This window comes from Oenanthe melanoleuca, chromosome 1A (genome assembly GCF_029582105.1).
Source record: "Oenanthe melanoleuca isolate GR-GAL-2019-014 chromosome 1A, OMel1.0, whole genome shotgun sequence".
NCBI lineage: Eukaryota > Metazoa > Chordata > Aves > Passeriformes > Muscicapidae > Oenanthe > Oenanthe melanoleuca.
In genome coordinates, this window is record NC_079334.1 from 68,610,705 (window position 1) to 68,629,218 (window position 18,514).

The 18,514-nt window shown below is 45.0% G+C and overlaps 1 protein-coding gene across 1 annotated transcript in view; it reads right to left on the bottom strand.

The window, feature by feature from the left end:
* Window positions 1-17,596, bottom strand: part of NRF1 (nuclear respiratory factor 1) — a 62,821-nt gene extending 45,225 nt beyond the window's left edge. Inside the window, exons 1-3 of the mRNA XM_056482318.1 lie at window positions 17,430-17,596; window positions 2,993-3,224; window positions 1,007-1,121 (exon numbers count right to left, since the gene is read on the bottom strand). Of these exons, the coding sequence (XP_056338293.1) occupies window positions 1,007-1,121; window positions 2,993-3,215 (338 nt within the window). The 5' untranslated portion in view covers window positions 3,216-3,224; window positions 17,430-17,596. The remainder of the gene's footprint in view (window positions 1-1,006; window positions 1,122-2,992; window positions 3,225-17,429) is intronic.
* Between the last annotated feature and the right edge of the window lie 918 nt (window positions 17,597-18,514).

Here is an 18,514-nt window from a genome sequence, read left to right on the forward strand (position 1 = left end):
CAGGAATCTCTCCTTGATTATTATTCCTAAAACTGTGCTCTAAACCCCCAGGGGTTTGTCCAATGGCAAAGGAAATTTGGATTTGCACACTGAATTTATTCCCAGAATGGTTTGATCAAGCAGAAAATAATTTTTTTTTTTTTTTTTTTTTTTTTCTTGAGGCAGATAAATCCTATCCAGAACTGGGATATGGATGGAGTTTCAATTTCTGCTGAAGTCACTGTGGGTATCTTGCAATGTCACTGTGACAGATTTAACTGGTGACCAGCTGGGGTTAAAAATTAAAAAAGAACAAGGGATCCAGAGTGTCAGTCCTGGTGGTCATAAAATCACTGCAGAGATGAGCTGGGCTGCCATTTAACCCTTTAATCCAAACTAAAACACAACTCTTTGGGTTCCAGAAAGACACTCCCAAAAAAAAAAAAACCTGTTGGAACCCTGAAATCTGGGAATTTTGAACTTTCTGTGGTTTCTGGCACTGGACCTCAAACAAACACTGCTTTTGATTTGAGAGACATTCTCAAATTCTGTGGAGAAACATTCCAAAATTGAATAATAAAATTAAAATCTCTGGTGTGTAGTTAAATAGAAGTGTGTGATTTCACATGGTGAAGAGTTTTAAATTTGAGGTTTTTATAGTATAGCAATAAATATGGGACAAGATGGAGGTTTTGGGTGCTGTCTTTTTCTCCCTTCTTGTTCCTTCTTCTTCTTAGTTTTTGGTGATATTTTTTAACTGGATAGAAAATCCCCCAGTGCAGGTCACAGGTGTTTGGTCAAAAGTATAAATAATACAGATATTAGTTTTTAATTGAATAGTCCTTGTAATGAGTGAGATCCACCAACATTTTCTCACTTTTAGCTTGTTAGCTACACAACTCACTGCACTGAATAAACAACTGAGTCTGAACACAAAAATCTTGTCTTTTGTGCTCAATCCCAACTCTGACTGAAGGCAGATGAAAAAAAAAAGAAGATTAAGCAGCAATAACTCCAGAGTGCTCACCTGAGCAATCGAGTCTGCTGCCTCTTCCTTATGGAGGGGTTGGACTCAAACACGTGAGGTCTCTTCCTTTTCTTCCCTGTTGCCACTGCAGCAGCTGCTGCCATCCCCACAGGGCCTGGAATTCAAAATACACAGGGTCAGTGAAGATTTTTAACTTTCTGTGCTTTCTGGCATTAACCCTCAAAAGAACATTTTTAATTTGATTCCTTGGAGGAACCTTCCAAATTTGAGTGAGAATCACACGTGTGTAGTTGGAGTAGTAGTGTGTAATTTCATATGGCAAAGGGTTTTGAATTTGGGGTTTTATATTTTATGTTTATATTTTATAAATACCCATATTATAAAAAATATCCATATATAAAAAATATAAATACCAAATTTATTAATAGCCAAATATAGGTATTTTACAAAATAGGTATGGGACAAGATAGAGGTTCTTGGGTGTTGTCTCTTCTTGTTTCTTCTTAAGTGATACTTTTTTAATTAGTTAAAAAGCACCACAGTGTGGGTCAAAAGTAAATATTAAGTCAAAAATAGAAATAACATAAATATTAGTTTTTAACTGAATAGTTAGCCTTGAAAAAACCTTGTAACTAGCAAAATACACCTCAATTTTCTCACTTTTAATTTGTCAGCTAAAGGTACTAAAGGAAAACCAGACCTTTGCACATCATCCCTGCACCTTCAGAGGAAACTGCACCTTCTCCAGGAGCACTGCTCCAGCTGAACCACATCTGCCCCTGCAGGAGGATGCAGCCACCATTGAATGGGACTGTGCCAACACCCTGACTGACTGACGGGTGTCAGCTTGGATTCTGACTCTGGCAGGGGTTGGGATTGTTCTGTGTAATACTGCATTTCTATTTTAATGTTCCTAGTAAAGAACTGTTATTCCTAATTCCCATCTCTTTGCCTGAGCGCCCCTTAATTTCAAAATTATAATAATTCTCCATTTCAAAAAGGAGCTTCTGCCTTTACTGGCAGACACCTGTCCTTCACACCAGGACAGCGATGTGATAATGATGATAATGATGATAATGATGATAATGATGATAATGATGATAATGATGATAATGATGATGATGTGATAATGATGGGAAAATGATGATGTGGTGATGATGTGATGATGATAAAATAATGATGATGGTGATGATATTATGATGATGTGATGATGATGTGATGATGATGTGATGATGAGATGACATGATGATGACGTGATGATGACATGATGGTGATGATAATGATGTGAGGGTTATGATGGTGATAATGTGATGATGGTGACAATGTGATGATGATGATGATGGTGATATGATGGTGATAATGTTGTGATGATGATGGTGATGATATGATGGTAATAATGTGATGGTGATAATGTGATGATGATGATATGATGAGATGTGATGTGATGGTGATGACAATGATAATGGTGACGATATGATGGTGATATGATGATGATGTGATGATAATGGTGTGATGATAATGATGTGATGACAATGATGTGATGACAATGATGATGATGATGTCATGATGATATGATGATGATAATGTGATGATGGTGCTATGATGATGGTGCTATGATGATGATGATGATGATGTGATGATGATGTGATGATGGTGCTATGATGATGATGATGATGATGTGATGATAATGTGACGATGGTGCTATGATGATGATAATGATGTGATGATGATGTAATGATGATAATGATAATGATGATGTAATGATAATGTGATGATGATGATGGTGATAATGTGAGGAGGATGATGATGATGTGATGATGGTGCTATGATGATGATGATGATGTGATGATGATGATGTGATGATGGTGCTATGTGATGATGGTGATGTGATGATGATGATGTGATGATGGTGCTATGATGATGGTGCTATGATGATGATGATGATGATGATGATGTGATGATGATGATGACGATAATGTGACGATGATGACGATGACAATGATAGCAATGACGCTGAGGCCGTACCTGCCGCCGCCAGGTGCGCGGTGACCTCGTCGGCCGCGGTGGAGTTGAGGATGTCGGAGTCGTCGTAGGAGGTGTCCTCGGGCGAGGAGGGCGAGTCCTCGTCGGCGCTCAGCATGCTGTGCTCCGTGTAGGTGGCCACGTGCACCTGCTGCACCTGCTGGGCCACGGCGTGCGCCTCGATGGTAGCCATGTGCTCTGCCTGGCTCACCCCGTGCTCTTCCATCAAGAGGGGCTGCGAGGGACAAACACAGCGAGAGGATGGGGACAGAGACCCTCCTGATGGCTGCAAGAACAGAGAACTGCAGGGTCAGGAGTTTGGGAAAATGCAACAGGGAAATGACTCTGCCAGGAGACAGGAGAGGAACTGTAAGGTGAAGGGTTTGGGAAAATGCAACAGGGAAATGACTCTGCCAGGAGGCAGGAGAGGAACTGTAAGGTGAAGAGTTTGGGAAAATGCAACAGGGAAATGACTCTGCCAGGAGACAGGAGAGGAACTGTAAGGTGAAGAGTTTGGAAAAATCCAGGAGTGAAATAACTCTCCAGGAGACAGGAGAAGGAATTTAAGGTGAAAACTTTGGAAAAATCCAAGAGGGAAATAACTCTGCCAGGAGACAGGAGAAGAAATTTAAGGTGAAAAGTTTGGAAAAATCCAAGAGGGAAATAACTCTGCCAGGAGACAGGAGAGGAACTTGAAGGTGAATCCACATTTAATCCACATTTCCCAAGCACAGCACCCAGGCATTGTTGTCTCTGCTGGAGGAAAGGTCCCCAAGGGTCCTGCAGCCCTGAGATTCTGTGTCTGCACCTTCAAGGGTCAAAGCTGGGACTCGGTTTTGCCACATTCCAGCTTTCAGGGAGGGTGACACAAAGTCTCCTCTGGCCTCAGTAGCTCAGGACACAAAGAGGACTCCAGTACAGAATTCCAGGATTATTGAGGATGGAGAAAACCTCTGAGATTGATCCCAGCCTATGTCCCCTCCCCAGCCCAGAGCACCAAGTGCCACATCCAGGAGTTCCTTGGACACTCCAGGGATGGATTCTCCATCATCTCCTTGGGCAGCCCCTTCCAAGCCCTGATTACCCTTTCCATGAGGAAATTCCTGCTGCTGTCCACCCTGAGCCTCAGCCTGAGGCCATTCCCTGGGAGCAGATCCCAAATTCCCCTGGCTGTCTCCCTGGGACTGGTGCAGAGCCAGAGGGTTCCCCCTGATCCCTCTTTTCTCCAGGCTGAGCCCCTTCCCCATCTCCCCAGCTTTTCCTGGTTCTCCAGCCCCTTTCCCATCTCCCCAGCTTTTCCTGGTTCTCCAGCCCTTCCCCATCTCCCCAGCTTTTCCTGGTTCTCCAGCCCTTCCCCATCTCCCCAGCTTTTCCTGGTTCTCCAGCCCTTCCTCATCTCCCCAGCTTTTCCTGGTTCTCCAGCCCCTTTCCCATCTCCCCAGCTTTTCCTGGTTCTCCAGCCCCTTTCCAGCTCCCCCAGCTTTTCCTGGTTCTCCAGTCCTTTCCCATCTCCCCAGCTTTTCCTGGTTCTCCAGCCCTTCCCCATCTCCCCCAGCTTTTCCTGGTTCTCCAGTCCTTTCCCATCTCCCCAGCTTTTCCTGGTTCTCCAGCCCTTCCCCATCTCCCCCAGCTTTTCCTGGTTCTCCAGCCCTTCCCCATCTCCCCAGCTTTTCCTGGTTCTCCAGCCCTTCCCCATCTCCCCAGCTTTTCCTGGTTCTCCAGCCCCTTCCCCATCTCCCCCAGCTTTTCCTGGTTCTCCAGCCCTTTCCCATCTCCCCAGCTTTTCCTGGTTCTCCAGCCCTTCCCCATCTCCCCCAGCTTTTCCTGGTTCTCCAGCCCTTTCCCATCTCCCCAGCTTTTCCTGGTTCTCCAGCCCCTTTCCAGCTCCCCCAGCTTTTCCTGGTTCTCCAGCCCTTCCCCATCTCCCCCAGCTTTTCCTGGTTCTCCAGCCCTTCCCCATCTCCCCCAGCTTTTCCTGGTTCTCCAGACCTTCCCCATCTCCCCAGCTTTTCCTGGTTCTCCAGCCCCTTTCCAGCTCCCCCAGCTTTTCCTGGTTCTCCAGCCCTTCCCCATCTCCCCAGCTTTTCCTGGTTCTCCAGCCCCTTTCCAGCTCCCCAAACTTTCCTGGTTCTCCAGCCCCTTTCCAGCTCCCCCAGCTGTTCCTGGTTCTCCAGCCCCTTCCCAGTTCCATTCCTTTCCTAGACATACTCCAGCCCCTCCAGATCTTCCTGGTCAGGAGGACCCAGACCTGGACTCAGAGTCCAGGCAAAGCCATCACAACCCAAGCACAAATATCACAAAAAGCTGATTTTCTGAAGGCATCCAGTGGTAAAGCACTGAGCAAAGCAGCAGCTCACAGAGTCAGCAGGGAGCACACTGGGAGCACAGATCTGGGCAGGAGGACCAGGAGGGGAGGTGCAGGGATATTTTCAGTCTGTGGAAAACAAACAGCACATCCCTAAGATATTTTCAAACAGGAGAATGAAAACCTCAACCCTCAAAAATAGATTCCCCAAAGGGAATCTGCTCCTGCTCAGGGCAAAGAGCAGAAAGAGGTGATCAGCTGCAGGGAATAAGAAAATAAACAAAAGAAATATTTTGATGTTGGAATTCCAGCTCCTGACTGACAGCAGATCATGGAATGCCACAGGGGGTCAGTGAGACACAGGAACCCAAACCATTTTGTAAGAGGGTATTTTGACCAAACAAAAAGGAGGCTGCAGCCAGCTGGGGGTTGGTCTCTTCTCCCAAGCCACAGGACAGGAGGAAATGGGCTCAAGGTGTGCTGGGGAGGTCGAGATGGGATTTTAGGGAATGTTTCTTCTCCAAAAGGGTTGTCAGTAGAACAGGGAGTTCCCTGAAGGGATTTATGGGGACGTGGTTTAGTGGTGGGATTGGCAGTGCTGGGGAAAGTTTGAATATCCCAGGAACAGCAGAATTGTTGTTGTGAGACTGTCACAAACCCACAGCTAAAGCCAAGCCAGCTTCAGACTCCCAACCCTCCCTGAAAAGCTGCTGGAGTCCCATGCTGCTGATGTCCAGCCCTGTTTACAACTTGGGTTGTAATATTAGAACCACCCAAAAATAGCAGGAGTTCAAGCAGTGCCAGTGAGGAAGGCACTGAGAGGTTGAGGTACATTGAGACAAACTGGAAATATCTGGTGGAAAAACAATCAGCCCTAAGCTCCTTCCAAGAAACTCATTCTGCCATCAGCAGAGAAAAATGGGTGGGGAAAAAAAATATTTCAAGTAAATGCTTATGGACCAGCTTAATTCCTGAAAGGGGACATGGCTGCTTTTCTTACTGGAGCAATGAAGTGTGAGGTTTTCATATTAAAAAATTTTAAAAATCCATGGGAAAATGTGATCAGAATATGATTGATAGAGCACATAAAGTCCATCAGACAAGAGGTGATACCCCTGGAAGGAAAGCTTGCACTCAAAGGCAACCTACACCTAATGCCACAACCACTGAATTATTCAAATTCAAATATTAATATTGCAATTATTCCCAAAGGATTCCTGACAAGCCAGGCTTTGTGTTTCACCTTGACAGGTGGAGGTGTCACCAGCCTGGCCCAACATCCCTGTGACACACCCAAAGGCTTGGATTTGGGCACAGGGTGAAGGAAAAGCTGCTCCTGCTTTGCTTTGGAGAGGAGAATTCACCACTCCAGAAAAGGATTTCTCCCAAAATCAGAGCAGCTTCAGGCACAGGGAAAGCCCAAAGACATTTCCTGGTAGCTGTGGCTCATCCAGAAGGTTTGGGTGACAGCCAGGAGTATTTTTAAATATGAGGATAAAGTCTCTCTCATCACACAGAGCAGTTGGTTCTTGAGTGTGACACCAGATTGAGGAGGAAACAGCAGAGCTGCACCACTGGAACCACCAGGAAACAGCAGGAACTGGATGTAAATCCCAGAAATTGTACACTGAATTTACACCCAGGTGGATTGAAATGAAGGTGGGATTGCAACAAGTCATAATCACCCCAGAAAAACCCCCACAGCACCACCCTGTCATCACCATCGTGGGTAATGGGTGCTTCAAACAGCCCAAAAGGAAAATTCCACACCAGGAAAAAATCATGAGAAATGGAAAAACTCCCTGGAGTTACTTCAGACCTTTATCCCACTGAAGAGGTTTGAACAGGAGACAGGACTGAGACAGGCAGACCCTGGAGATGAGCACTGATCCTCTGAAATGTTAAATCAACATTTAAATTTAAAAAGTGAAATCAACTCAGCCCACACCTCATTAATTTGAAACCCTGCTTAGGTCAGCAATAAATAAAAGAGTCTTATAACTAAAATAATTAATAAATTAGGAATTTAGGAATAATTAAATTAGGAATTAATAAAACCCAATGCAAATGGAGAGATCAGCTCTCACACATGAAAATGAAAAAAACTCACAATTAAAACTAAATTTTTTTATAAATAAAATGCAGGAATTAGCCAATCCCCAATGCAAATGGAGAGATCAGCTCTCACACATGAAAATGAAAAAATTCACAATTAAAACTAAAATTTTATAACTAAAATGCAAGAATTAGCAAATTCCCAATGGCAAATGGAGAGATCAGCTCTCACACATGAAAAATAAAAAAAAATTCACAATTAAAACTAAAATAAATGAGAAATGAGCTGGTTTGGATGAGAATGGCAGAAATGAGCTGGTTTGGGTAAGAATGGGCAGAAATGAGCTGGTTTGGATAAGAATGGCAGAAATGAGCTGGTTTGGATGGGAATGGCAGAAATGAGCTGGTTTGGATGGGAATTGCAGAAATGAGCTGGTTTGGATGAGAATGGGTAAAAATGAGCTGGTTTGGGTAAGAATGGGCAGAAATGAGCTGGTTTGGGTGAGAATGGGCAGAAATGAGCTGGTTTGGATGGGAATGGCAGAAATGAGCTGGTTTGGGTAAGAATGGGCAGAAATGAGCTGGTTTGGGTGAGAATGGGCAGAAATGAGCTGGTTTGGGTGGGAATTGCAGAAATGAGCTGGTTTGGATGGGAATGGCAGAATGAGTTGGGTTTGGTGGCTCCTGGGATTCCAGACTCGCAATCACAGAGATGCAGCTCTTCCTGTGATTTCCATTGTATTTCCATCTCTCACTGGGTAATTAATTCATTAATTCATATTTAGGGTGAATTTGATATCACTCCTGTATAAAAGTGTGCCTAGAGGGACTCACCCCTGTGGGATAAGCAAACAACACCATTCACCAGGATGAGCTTGATTAATATCTCACTTATTACCACAACCCATTGAAAATGAACATTTAAATACCAAAATCCCATTTTTCACAGGGAAAAAAAAAAAAAAAAAAAAAAAAAAAAAAAAGCAGCTCCCTTGAAAACAGCAGCTTTTTTTTCATTCTTTCTTTTTTTTTGTTTTTCTTGGTGGAGCACTTGAAGGTTTTGCACAGCAAAGACTTTCCTGACTCCTGTCAGCACAACTGATACCACGCTAAAAAACCAAGATAAGACACTCCAATTTATTCCCTTCCTATCAAGATTGAAGTGAACATCTTATTTTCACAGATAGGGTGACTCAAGCACCAAGAGGAACAACAGGAACCGGCTCTGGTTCCACAGCGTCCTCCTGTGGCATAACATTATAAAATAATTATTTTAATTAGCATGGAGAACAAAAAAAGTCCCAGTGCTGCCTGAAATCCAATGGATTCTAACAAATAAACCAAATTTTTTTCTATTATCGAATTCTCCTTGTCACAATCTCAAATCAAAGAGCAAAGAAATCCCCCTGCAGGAGAATCTTTAGAAAAGAAACAAATAGGATTTCACAGGTACTTATTAGGATCAAATCTGCTGCCTGCTGCTGAGAGCTGCCCTTGGGTGATGTGACAGGACACATCACAGGGTGATTAAAAACTCCTTTTTGCAGCTGAATTTCAGATATTTAGCACCAAAACCAGCAGGAAGCCAGGGGTGAACACAAGGATGAGTTTCCTGAGTCTTCTCGATGACTTTTCTCAGACTTTGGCGCCAAGAAATAATTTCCCAGTGGAGTCAGCCCCAACCAGAAAAACCCCAGGTGAAGAAAAAAAGCACATTTCACATTTGGAAATGCACATCCCAGCCTGTGCCAGCCGAGTGTAACCCAAAACTGGGATGAAACTGCACCCCAGGACTGCAAAGCAAGGGATGGAATTCTCATTTAGCATTCCTGTGCCTGCCCAGGCTCTGCAGACCCACAGGGAGCCTCTGGGGTGACCAGCAGCACCTTTACTCTAAAACCTGCAGGGTGTGTGATCTGGCACAGATTCAGCAAGCAGAACATGGGAAATGCCATCCTCTGATGCCACCTTGCACAATTTGGCATTTTATTTAGAGCCACACAGGAATCCCAATTTTAACCTATTTTCCTCAGGCCTGCAGAACCCAGGAGTTATTTTAACAGAGTGGAGTGAGCTGCTCATCTTTAGTCAATTCAGCTTTTTTAATTAACAGGCAAGAGTGGTAAATGCAAGGATTCCTAACCTGGCTGGGCACAGAGGCACAGCCCTTGGGATTACTGCTGGAAAAGACAGAGCAGGGCCCTGGCTGCTGCTGGAAGGTGCAAATGTTCCCAGTTTAATCCTCTTTTATGGAGAGGGAGAGGATTAGTGGTTCTGCTGGAGTGCCACAGCACAGGGGAATGGGAGTGGGGGACACAGAGAGGGCTGAGCAGGAGGGGGGTGAAGGGTCACCAGTGTCCAGTGTGGCCACATCTGGGGACATCCTCAACTGGAAATATCCTCAGGATGTGGGATCCTGCCCAGACACCCCAACAATCCCACCCTGGGAGTGCCCAAACACCCCTGGAGCTCTGGCAGCCTCAAGCTGTGCCCATTCCCTGGGAGTGGGTGACACAGAGAGGGCTGAGCAGGAGGGGGGTGACAGAGAAGCTCTGGGGGTGTGGAGGGTCACCAGTGTCCAGTGTGAGCTCTGTCCAGCCTTGGGGACATTGGAAATATCCTCAGGATGTGGGATCCTGCCCAGACACCCCAACAATCCCACCCTGGGAGTGCCCAAACACCCCTGGAGCTCTGGCAGCCTCAAGCTGTGCCCATTCCCTGCCCAGCACCCTCTGGAAAGAAGTTTTCCCTGATTTCCAGCCTGACCTCCAAGCTGAGCCTCCCCTGGCACAGTTTCATGCCATTCCCTCGATCCTGGGCACACAGAGCTGCCCCCAAGGGAGCTGAGCCTCCCCTCAAACCAAATCCTACAGCCCTTTCCCCATCCCTGAGTTCCTCCTTTGGACACCCTCTGATACCTCTGTACCTTTTTTTCCTGCCTAAAATGATGATGGATCACCCTAAGGATGTGGCATTAACTCAATGAGATCAGAACATGGTTAAGAACAGACAGTACAGTCCTGACCACGTTTAATTATCAAATTTCCACCCAGAATGGCAGCCTGGCCACCCTTTCTTGAAGTTCAAGTGGTTCAAGAACATGTCTGTAAAATATGCACTTGAGAAGGAAAAATTCCCCAAAAAATCCAATGGGAACTAATGAACATGAGAAACTGGAGCTGTTGGAGAGCCCAGAGGAATCCATGGAGCTGCTCCAGGGCTGGGAGAGCTGGGGGTGCTCACCTGGAGAAGGGAATTCAGGGAGAGCTTCCAGCACATTGCAGGGGATCCAGGAGAGCTGGAGAGGGACTGGGGACAAGGGATGGAGGGACAGGACACAGGGAATTGGGAAAGGGGAGATTGGGGAAGGAATTCCTGGCTGGGCTGGAATTGCCAGAGAATCCCTGGAACGTCCAAGGTTGGACACTGGGCTGGGAGCAGCTGGGACAGTGGGAGGTGTCCCTGCCATGGCACAAGATGAACTTTCAGGCCCTCCCAACCCAAACCATCCCACAATTCCATGATGAAAAGGGGAAATATCCCCTGTGCAAAGAGCACAGTGAGAAAATCCAATGTCACACTCACAGCCTCACATCCAACACCACCCACAGGGACAAAAAGTGCATTTCCAGCCCAGCTGCACCCAGAGATCTCCCTGTGAGCAGCCCCAGGCTGGGTTTGAAGCTGCTCCCACATTTCCCTCCCCACACTGGCACAGCCTGCAGAGCAGGCTGGTGCTCCCTGTGTGCCTCCCCCACGGGCACAGGGCACTCTGCAGCCCCCCAGGATCATCCAGACCTTCCAGAGCCACCCTGAACTGCAGCCTGACCCACCCCAACTCTCTGCTTTTCCTGATTCCAGCACAGGATGCAAATCCTGTGGGGATTCCCAGCTCCCACAGCTCCTGCAACAACAAAAATGGAATGTGGATTTTTTATTTGCTGCCACATTTTGTTCTTCAGATGCTTTTCACATCTCTCCACCTCCATCTCCACATGATTCTGATTATCAAGTATTAGATGATGAAGATTATCAAGTATTCTGATTATGATTCCAACCATTCCCAGGGAAATTCACCATTTCTTTCTGGACCAAATTCACTGATTTGCCCCTAAATCCATGGGAATGCTCATGATGCAGAATTAAACCTGAAAATAACCCAACTTTCAACCACAAGAGCAGCTCTGAATCCACCAGCTCCTCCTAGGGAGGGAAGGGAGCAGCACTATTTAAGTCCCTTCTCCTTCCAAAGGGAAATCAGGAGTTACAGGATTTTCCTGGTGCCCAAGGAAGCAGCAGGAGACTCTAAAGCTGACACCAAAAATAAACTTCATTTGCACAGAATAAATAAAACATGGGCACTCTGGGCTGGGGTTTTGGGAGTATTTTTGACCCAGAGTGTGGGGAAGTTTTCCAAGTCATCCCAGTTTGATTCCTTTAATTAGATGGTTAATGAACAGTGGGAGGGACTCAGTTATTTCTGGATTGGTCACACAAGCAAAGGTGGTTTGTGAGTGAAAATACACTTTATGGGTTCTCCCTTCTGTGCTCCAGGCCAGGTGGGTTTTGTAGGACTGAAAAAAGTTGAGTTTCCCTCTGGCCTGCAGGATCTGAGCAACCCATTTATTATTTATAGGCAACACACAAACAGGTAGATGAATTCACACACCTGCCAAATAAAAATAATGCTCTGAGCCAAGGAGATTCCTTCTTCTATCAAATAAAAGTAATGCTCTGAATTAAGGAAATCCCTGCTTCTATCAAACAAAAATAATGCTCTGAATTAAGGAGATTCCTTCTTCTATCAAATAAAAATAATGCTCTGAATTAAGGAGATCCCTGCTTCTATCAAATAAAAATAATGCTCTGAATTAAGGAGATTCCTTCTTCTATCAAATAAAAATAATGCTCTGAATTAAGGAGATCCCTGCTTCTATCAAATAAAAATAATGCTGTGAACCAAGAAGAATCTTGCTTCCATCAAACAAAAATAATGCTCTGAATTAAGGAGATTCCTGCTTCTTATAAAATAAAAATAATGCTCTGAATTAAGGAGATTCCTGCTCCCATCAAATAAAAATAATGCTGTGAACCACCCTCCAGCACAAAACAGGCTCCACTCCCCAGCAAAAGCAGCACAGCCCCTGGAAAAGGGGAAGAACAGGAAGGAGATGCTGGAATTGCCAACCCTGAGATGGAATTCATCTGCTATTCTGAGCATCCTAAGGGGTTTTTGTACAGCTACTTTTTTTTTTTTCCCCAGGAGGGATAAAAACAAGATGGAATTTCATTGACATCAAAATGTCAGCGTGGATCAGAGCTGTGAGCTCCCCCAAACCTGCAGCTCCATCTGGCACTGGAAAGGATTCCCTCTTGGAATTCTTGGATTTCTTCTCAGAGCCTGGCAAGCAACTCATCCACAACTAACCCAGAGCAGCCTCAGTTTTTCCCAAAAAAACTCAGCTCCAAATCAAAGCAGGAGCACAGCCTGGGTTACCTGGGCACCCTCTCACATTCTGGTGAAGCACAGGGACTGCTCCTGCAAAAATTCCCAAAATATCACAGGCTCTGAGCTTTCCCAAAATTGGAAAAAACCCCAACCAACCCTCCCAGTGGGGCTGCTCACCTGGCAGCTGCATCAGCACCACCAGTTTTGGGGAAAAATAAAAAAAAACAGAACTGAGGAATACACAAATATTGAACCCCACAGAACAAATCTGAATTTCTTTCCCCAAAGCTGGAAGGTTCTGGATGATCCAAATTTAGCCTGGACAGGTGAGAGGTTCCCCCACCCCTGGACCTTAAAATTTTTCTCACACTCCAGTGCAGCCTTGAGAGCTCCTGGTGGAATTTTAGTTTCAAGAGATAAAAGACACCAAGGATGTTCTGAGTTTTGCAGTTTGAGATATTTGGAAAGCAGAGGGGTTTTGTCAGGATTTATTCACCTGGTTTGGATTCTCAGGGAAAAAGGAGCTGATGAAGACAGACACACAAATTTCATCTCTAAAATATGAGATAAATGGAGCAGGGAAGGGGTGGGGATTGAATGCTTTGTGGGACAGCATTAAAATGACCCAACAAAAAGCTGAATTTCAAACCCTAAGAGGATGGATTCCCTCTAAACTCACACAGGGACAGGGTGTCAGGAGGTTTAGGCCAAATTTTGGGAAGAGGTTCTTCCCCCAGAGGGCAGTGGGACACTCAACAGCACAACTAAAATCCCCACTGTGCAGCACAAGTTAGTTTAGAACCCTAAAAAATGGTTTTAAATTATTTCATTAAATATCTTGGGTAATGGGTAACACTAAATATCTGAACTGTGGTTTGGTTTTTTTTCCCCACAGATCAACTTCAGAAGCAGCCTGAGGAAGATAAAGTCCAAGGCTGAATTTCACAGAACTCCCTGCACCAAAAAATCATCAACACAACTCCACCACTCCTACTGACAGCACAAAATGTTCTCACATAGAAAAGTCTGGATTAAATTTTCTTGGTAAAAGGGACTCAGGAGCACAGCAGAGTTCACTGTGCCCTGCTGCCTTCCTGGAAAACACTTCCCAAGATCAGAGAGGAGCAATGCATCAAAAATGAATAATTCCCAAACCCTCCAAGAGAGAGGGAACTGCATGGAAATCTCCCTGCTTTGGAAAAGAAATGGGAATATTCCCAGGGCTTGTGCAAGCACGTGGCAGAAGTTGGACATGACCAACCTAGAAGGGAGATGGACACAAAGAATGATCCCAACATTCCTACAATCCTGAAATATTCAGAAGTTAAACTGCCTGGTGTAAGGCTGAAAAAAGGGTTTAAAAAGTGATGAAATCCCAAGATGTGAAGAGTTCCTCACTCCAAGGCACCTGTGGGCATCAGAGCAGGGCATGGAGCTCCTGCCCAGGGAATTCCAGACCAGTAACCAGCAGGAAAAACCCCACTGAGGCCAAAGTCTGCTGGTGGAATCATGGAATTGGGAAAGTTGGGAAAAGCCTTGGAGAGCACTGAGTCCAACCATTAACTCAGCACTGGGCTCACCACCAAAGCACAGCCCCAAAATCCACAGGATTTAACAATTTAAACAAGGGATGGGGATTCCAGGACAATTCCAGAACAATCCCAGGGATGGGGATTCCAGGACAATTCCAGAAAAATCCCAGGGATGGGGATTCCAGAGCAATCCCAGGGATGGGGATTCCAGGAGAATCCCAGGGATGGGGATTCCAGGACAATTCCAGAAAAATCCCAGGGATGGGGATTCCAGAACAATCCCAAGGATGGGATTCCAGAGCAATCCCAGGGATGGGGATTCCAGGACAATTCCAGAACAATCCCAGGGATGGGGATTCCAGGACAATTCCAGAAAAATTCCAGGGATGGGGATTCCAGAACAATTCCAGAAAAATTCCAGGGATGGGGATTCCAGAGCAATCCCAGGGATGGGGATTCCAGAACAATTCCAGAACAATTCCAGGGATGGGGATTCCAGGACAATTCCAGGGATGGGGATTCCAGGACAATTCCAGAACAATCCCAGGGATGGGGATTCCTCTCCACAGCTTTATCCCCCAAATTTCCCTGATGGAGCCACACAGAGGTGCAACCTCCAATCCACACCAAGGATTCTCACTGTGTTTTCCAGGATGATTTAATTTAATTTCTGGAATGGGGTGTTTGTTGTCCTGGCATAGTTATCTCTGTCAGACCACACATTTCCTAAATCCTAAATCATTACAAATAATCCAAACAATTCCAAGAGCTGCACAAAACCCACAGGGGATGAGGCTGAGGGCTCCCAGCTTGCTGTGTTTATGGTCTGTGCACAAGAGGCACCATAAAACCTGACAAAAATGATGTGAGGCTCAGGAGAAACAACCAGGGTGCAATAAAACTCCATAAAAATCAACTGAGACCCTCTGCAAAACACCAAACACACCCAGAAATCACAGATTTAAATCAACACTGGATGGAATTATGGGATGGTTTGGGTTGGAAGGGACCTTAAATCCCATCCCACCATCCCAACCTGGCCTTGGACACTTCCAGGGATGGATGGACCAGATTAAAACAAGATTAAAACCCTGAAAAATCAGCTGCTACAACCCTCAGCTTTATACAGGCACCATCATCATCACCATCATGCACTTCCTCTTTCACCCTTAACACAAAAAAAAAAAAAAAATTTCTCCCAGTTTTACCACCAGCACAAAAACTTCAATTAAAGATTTGAACAATTCTCTCAGCTATTTCCTCAGTATTTGGGAATTCAAAGTTTACTGTGAGAGGATTTGGAAAGGAGGAATTGTGATGTGGATGAAGAAAAGTTAAAGTGAGGAAGAACAAGGGAATCCTCTCAGGATGTGGGAAGAAGGTTTAAAACTGAACTCAAGAGAATAGCAAAGCTTAAAACCAAAACCACAACAGCCAGGTCCTGCCTAAGGGATTAAAAATCCCAAATTCTGCAAAGAACAGTTCAGTGAAGGAGAAAAAAAATAATAAAAATATACAGCAGAGTTCCCAAACTTGCACAGAGAAAACATTTCCCCACACTATGAAAATCACCTGTAGCTGCAAGAAAGCTTAAACATGATAACCTCAAATGTAGGAAGAGTCCTGAGCTGAATTATTTCTGTCCCTTAATTATTATTTACACACCTCAGTCACAGCCACATATTTCAGAGCCTTTTTTTTTGGTATTTTAATACATACCCAGTTACACCCCTTTTTATAGGCAATTTACACCCTTTTTTTGGGTAATTTAAATGGAAGAGAGGGGAGTGATTAACAGGTTTCAACTCCCTCCCAACCTCCTGGACAGAGGGAGGAAAATTATAAATGTACAAAATGTAAAGGAAAATAAAGAGGAAAAAAAAGGATGACAGGAAAAAAAAATAAAAGGGGAAAAGGGAGAATGAAGGTGAACTTAATCAATGAGCTCAGAGGTCTTTTCCAAAGTAATTGGTTCTGTAATTTTGGGGAAAAAAACAGGAGGTGAAGGGGGGAAAAAAAGGGGTATGAAGAGGAACTTTAGCAAGGTTGGACTCATTTATCTCTGAGGCTTTTTAAAATCTAATTAATTATTGGGGAGGGGAAGGGGAGATAAGGGGAAAATGGGGGTTAAGGAAAAAAAAAGGGGGTGAAGGGAAAAAAGAAGGGGTGAAGAGCAAAAAAAAAAGAGAGATGAAGGGAAAATAAAGAGGGTTAAGGAAAATAAAAAGAAGGGGTTAAGGGGAAAAAAAGAAGGGGTTAGGGGGAAAAAATGAGGGCGTAAAGAGTAAAAGAAAAAAAGGAGTGAAGGGAAAAAAAAGAGAGTGAAGGGAAAAAAATGAGGGATGAAGGGAAAAAAATGGGGTTAAGAAAAAAAAAGAGGGGGTTAGGGGAAAAAAGGGGGTGAAGAGTGAAAAAAAATGAGGGGTGGAGGGAAAAAAAAAAAGGGGTGGAGGGAAAAAATAAGGGGGTGAAGAGTAAAAAAATGAGGGGGTGAAGAGTGAAAAAAATAAAGGATAAAGGGAAAAATATAAGGGAGTAAAGGGAAAATAATAAGGGAGTAAAGGAATAAAATAAGGGAATGAAGGGAAAAAATAAGGGAATGAAGGGAAAAGATGAGAGGGTGAAGGGAAAAAATAAAGCGGTGAAAAGTAAAAAATGGGGGTGAAAGCAAAAAAGTGGGTGAAGGCAAAAAATGGGGGGGGGTGAAGAAAAAAAAAAGGGAAGGTGAAGGGGGAAAAGAAAAGGATAATGGAGAAGAAAAAAAAAAAAAAAAAAAAAAAAAAAAAAAGGAAAAAAAAAAAAAGGTGGTGGTGAGGGCTGCAAGCAGGAAAGAAGGGGCTCCGAGGAGAGCAGGAAGAAGGGCGAAGCCGAGCGCCGCCAACGCCGGCGGCCGCGGGCCCGGCTCCCCGGCCGGCCGGGCCGCAGCCCCGAGCCCCCCGAGCCCCCCGAGCCCCCCCAGCCCCGCGCCCCCCTCAGCGCCGCCCCGGCCCCGGCTCCCCCCGCGGGCCCGGCCCGGCCGCCGCCGGGGGAAGCGGGTGCGGGCCCCGCGTTGGTGCGGCTGCGCCGGGGCTGGAGGAGATTGCGCGGTAGGACGCTCACCTCAGAGCGGCTGCGCTGCGGCGGGCCCGCGCCGCGGGGCCGCGGCGGGCGGAGGGAAGGCGGGCGAGCGGGGCGAGCGGGGCGGCGGCGCCAGTCGCCCTCGGCCGCCGCGGTGGCGAGCGCGGGAGGCGGGGACCGGCGGCGGCGGCGGCGGCGGAGGAGGCCGGGGACAGCGAGAGGGGGGGAGCGGGACGTATGGCGTCATAGCGCCGCGCCGCCGCCATCTTGGGGAGGGCGAGGGCGGCGGGCGCGGCCATGAGCGGGAGGTCGCGGCGCCATCTTGGGGGGCCGCGGGGGGCGAGGGGCCGCCGCCATGTTGGGAAGGTCGCGGCCGTTCCCGCCTCAGGGGCCCTGAGGGACGCGGGGCCTCGGCACATTTTTAATTTTTTTTTCCATATTTTTTAGCGGAAAAATCAGTGTAAAATAGAATTTTTTTTTTTTTTTTTTTTTTTTTTTTGAAATCCAGTTTAAAATGGAAGTTGTGGAAAAATCAGTTTAGGGTTTTTTTTTGCTCTTTTTTTTTTTTTTTTTTTTTTTTTTTTTTTTTTTTTGTGGGAATATTCAATGTAAAATGGAAATTGCGGAAAAATCAGTTGAAAATTGATTTTTTTTTTTGCTATATTTTTGGGGAGAAAATCCAGTGTAAAATGAAAGTTGTGGGAAAATCATTTGAAAAAAAAATTTTTTTTTTGCTATATTTTTGGTGGAAGAATCCAGTGTAAAATGGAAGTTGCAGAAAAATCAGTTTTAAATGGATTTCTTTTCTCTTTTTTGCTATATTTTTGGTGGGAAAATCCAATTTAAAATGGAAGTTGCAGAAAAATCAGTATTTAAAATCTATTTTACAGTTTTTTTGTTTTTGGTTTTTTTTTTGGTTTTTTGTTTGTTTGGTTGGTTTTTTTGTTTTTGTTTTTGTTTTTTTTTTTTGTTTTTTTTTTTTTTTGTTTTTGTTTTTGTTTTGTTTGTGGTTTTTTTTTTTTGTTTTTTTTTTTTTTTGTTTTTTTTTGTTTGTTTGTTTGTTTGTTTGTTTTTTTCCCATATTTTTTGGTGGGAAAATCCAATGTAAAATAGAAATTGCAGAAAAA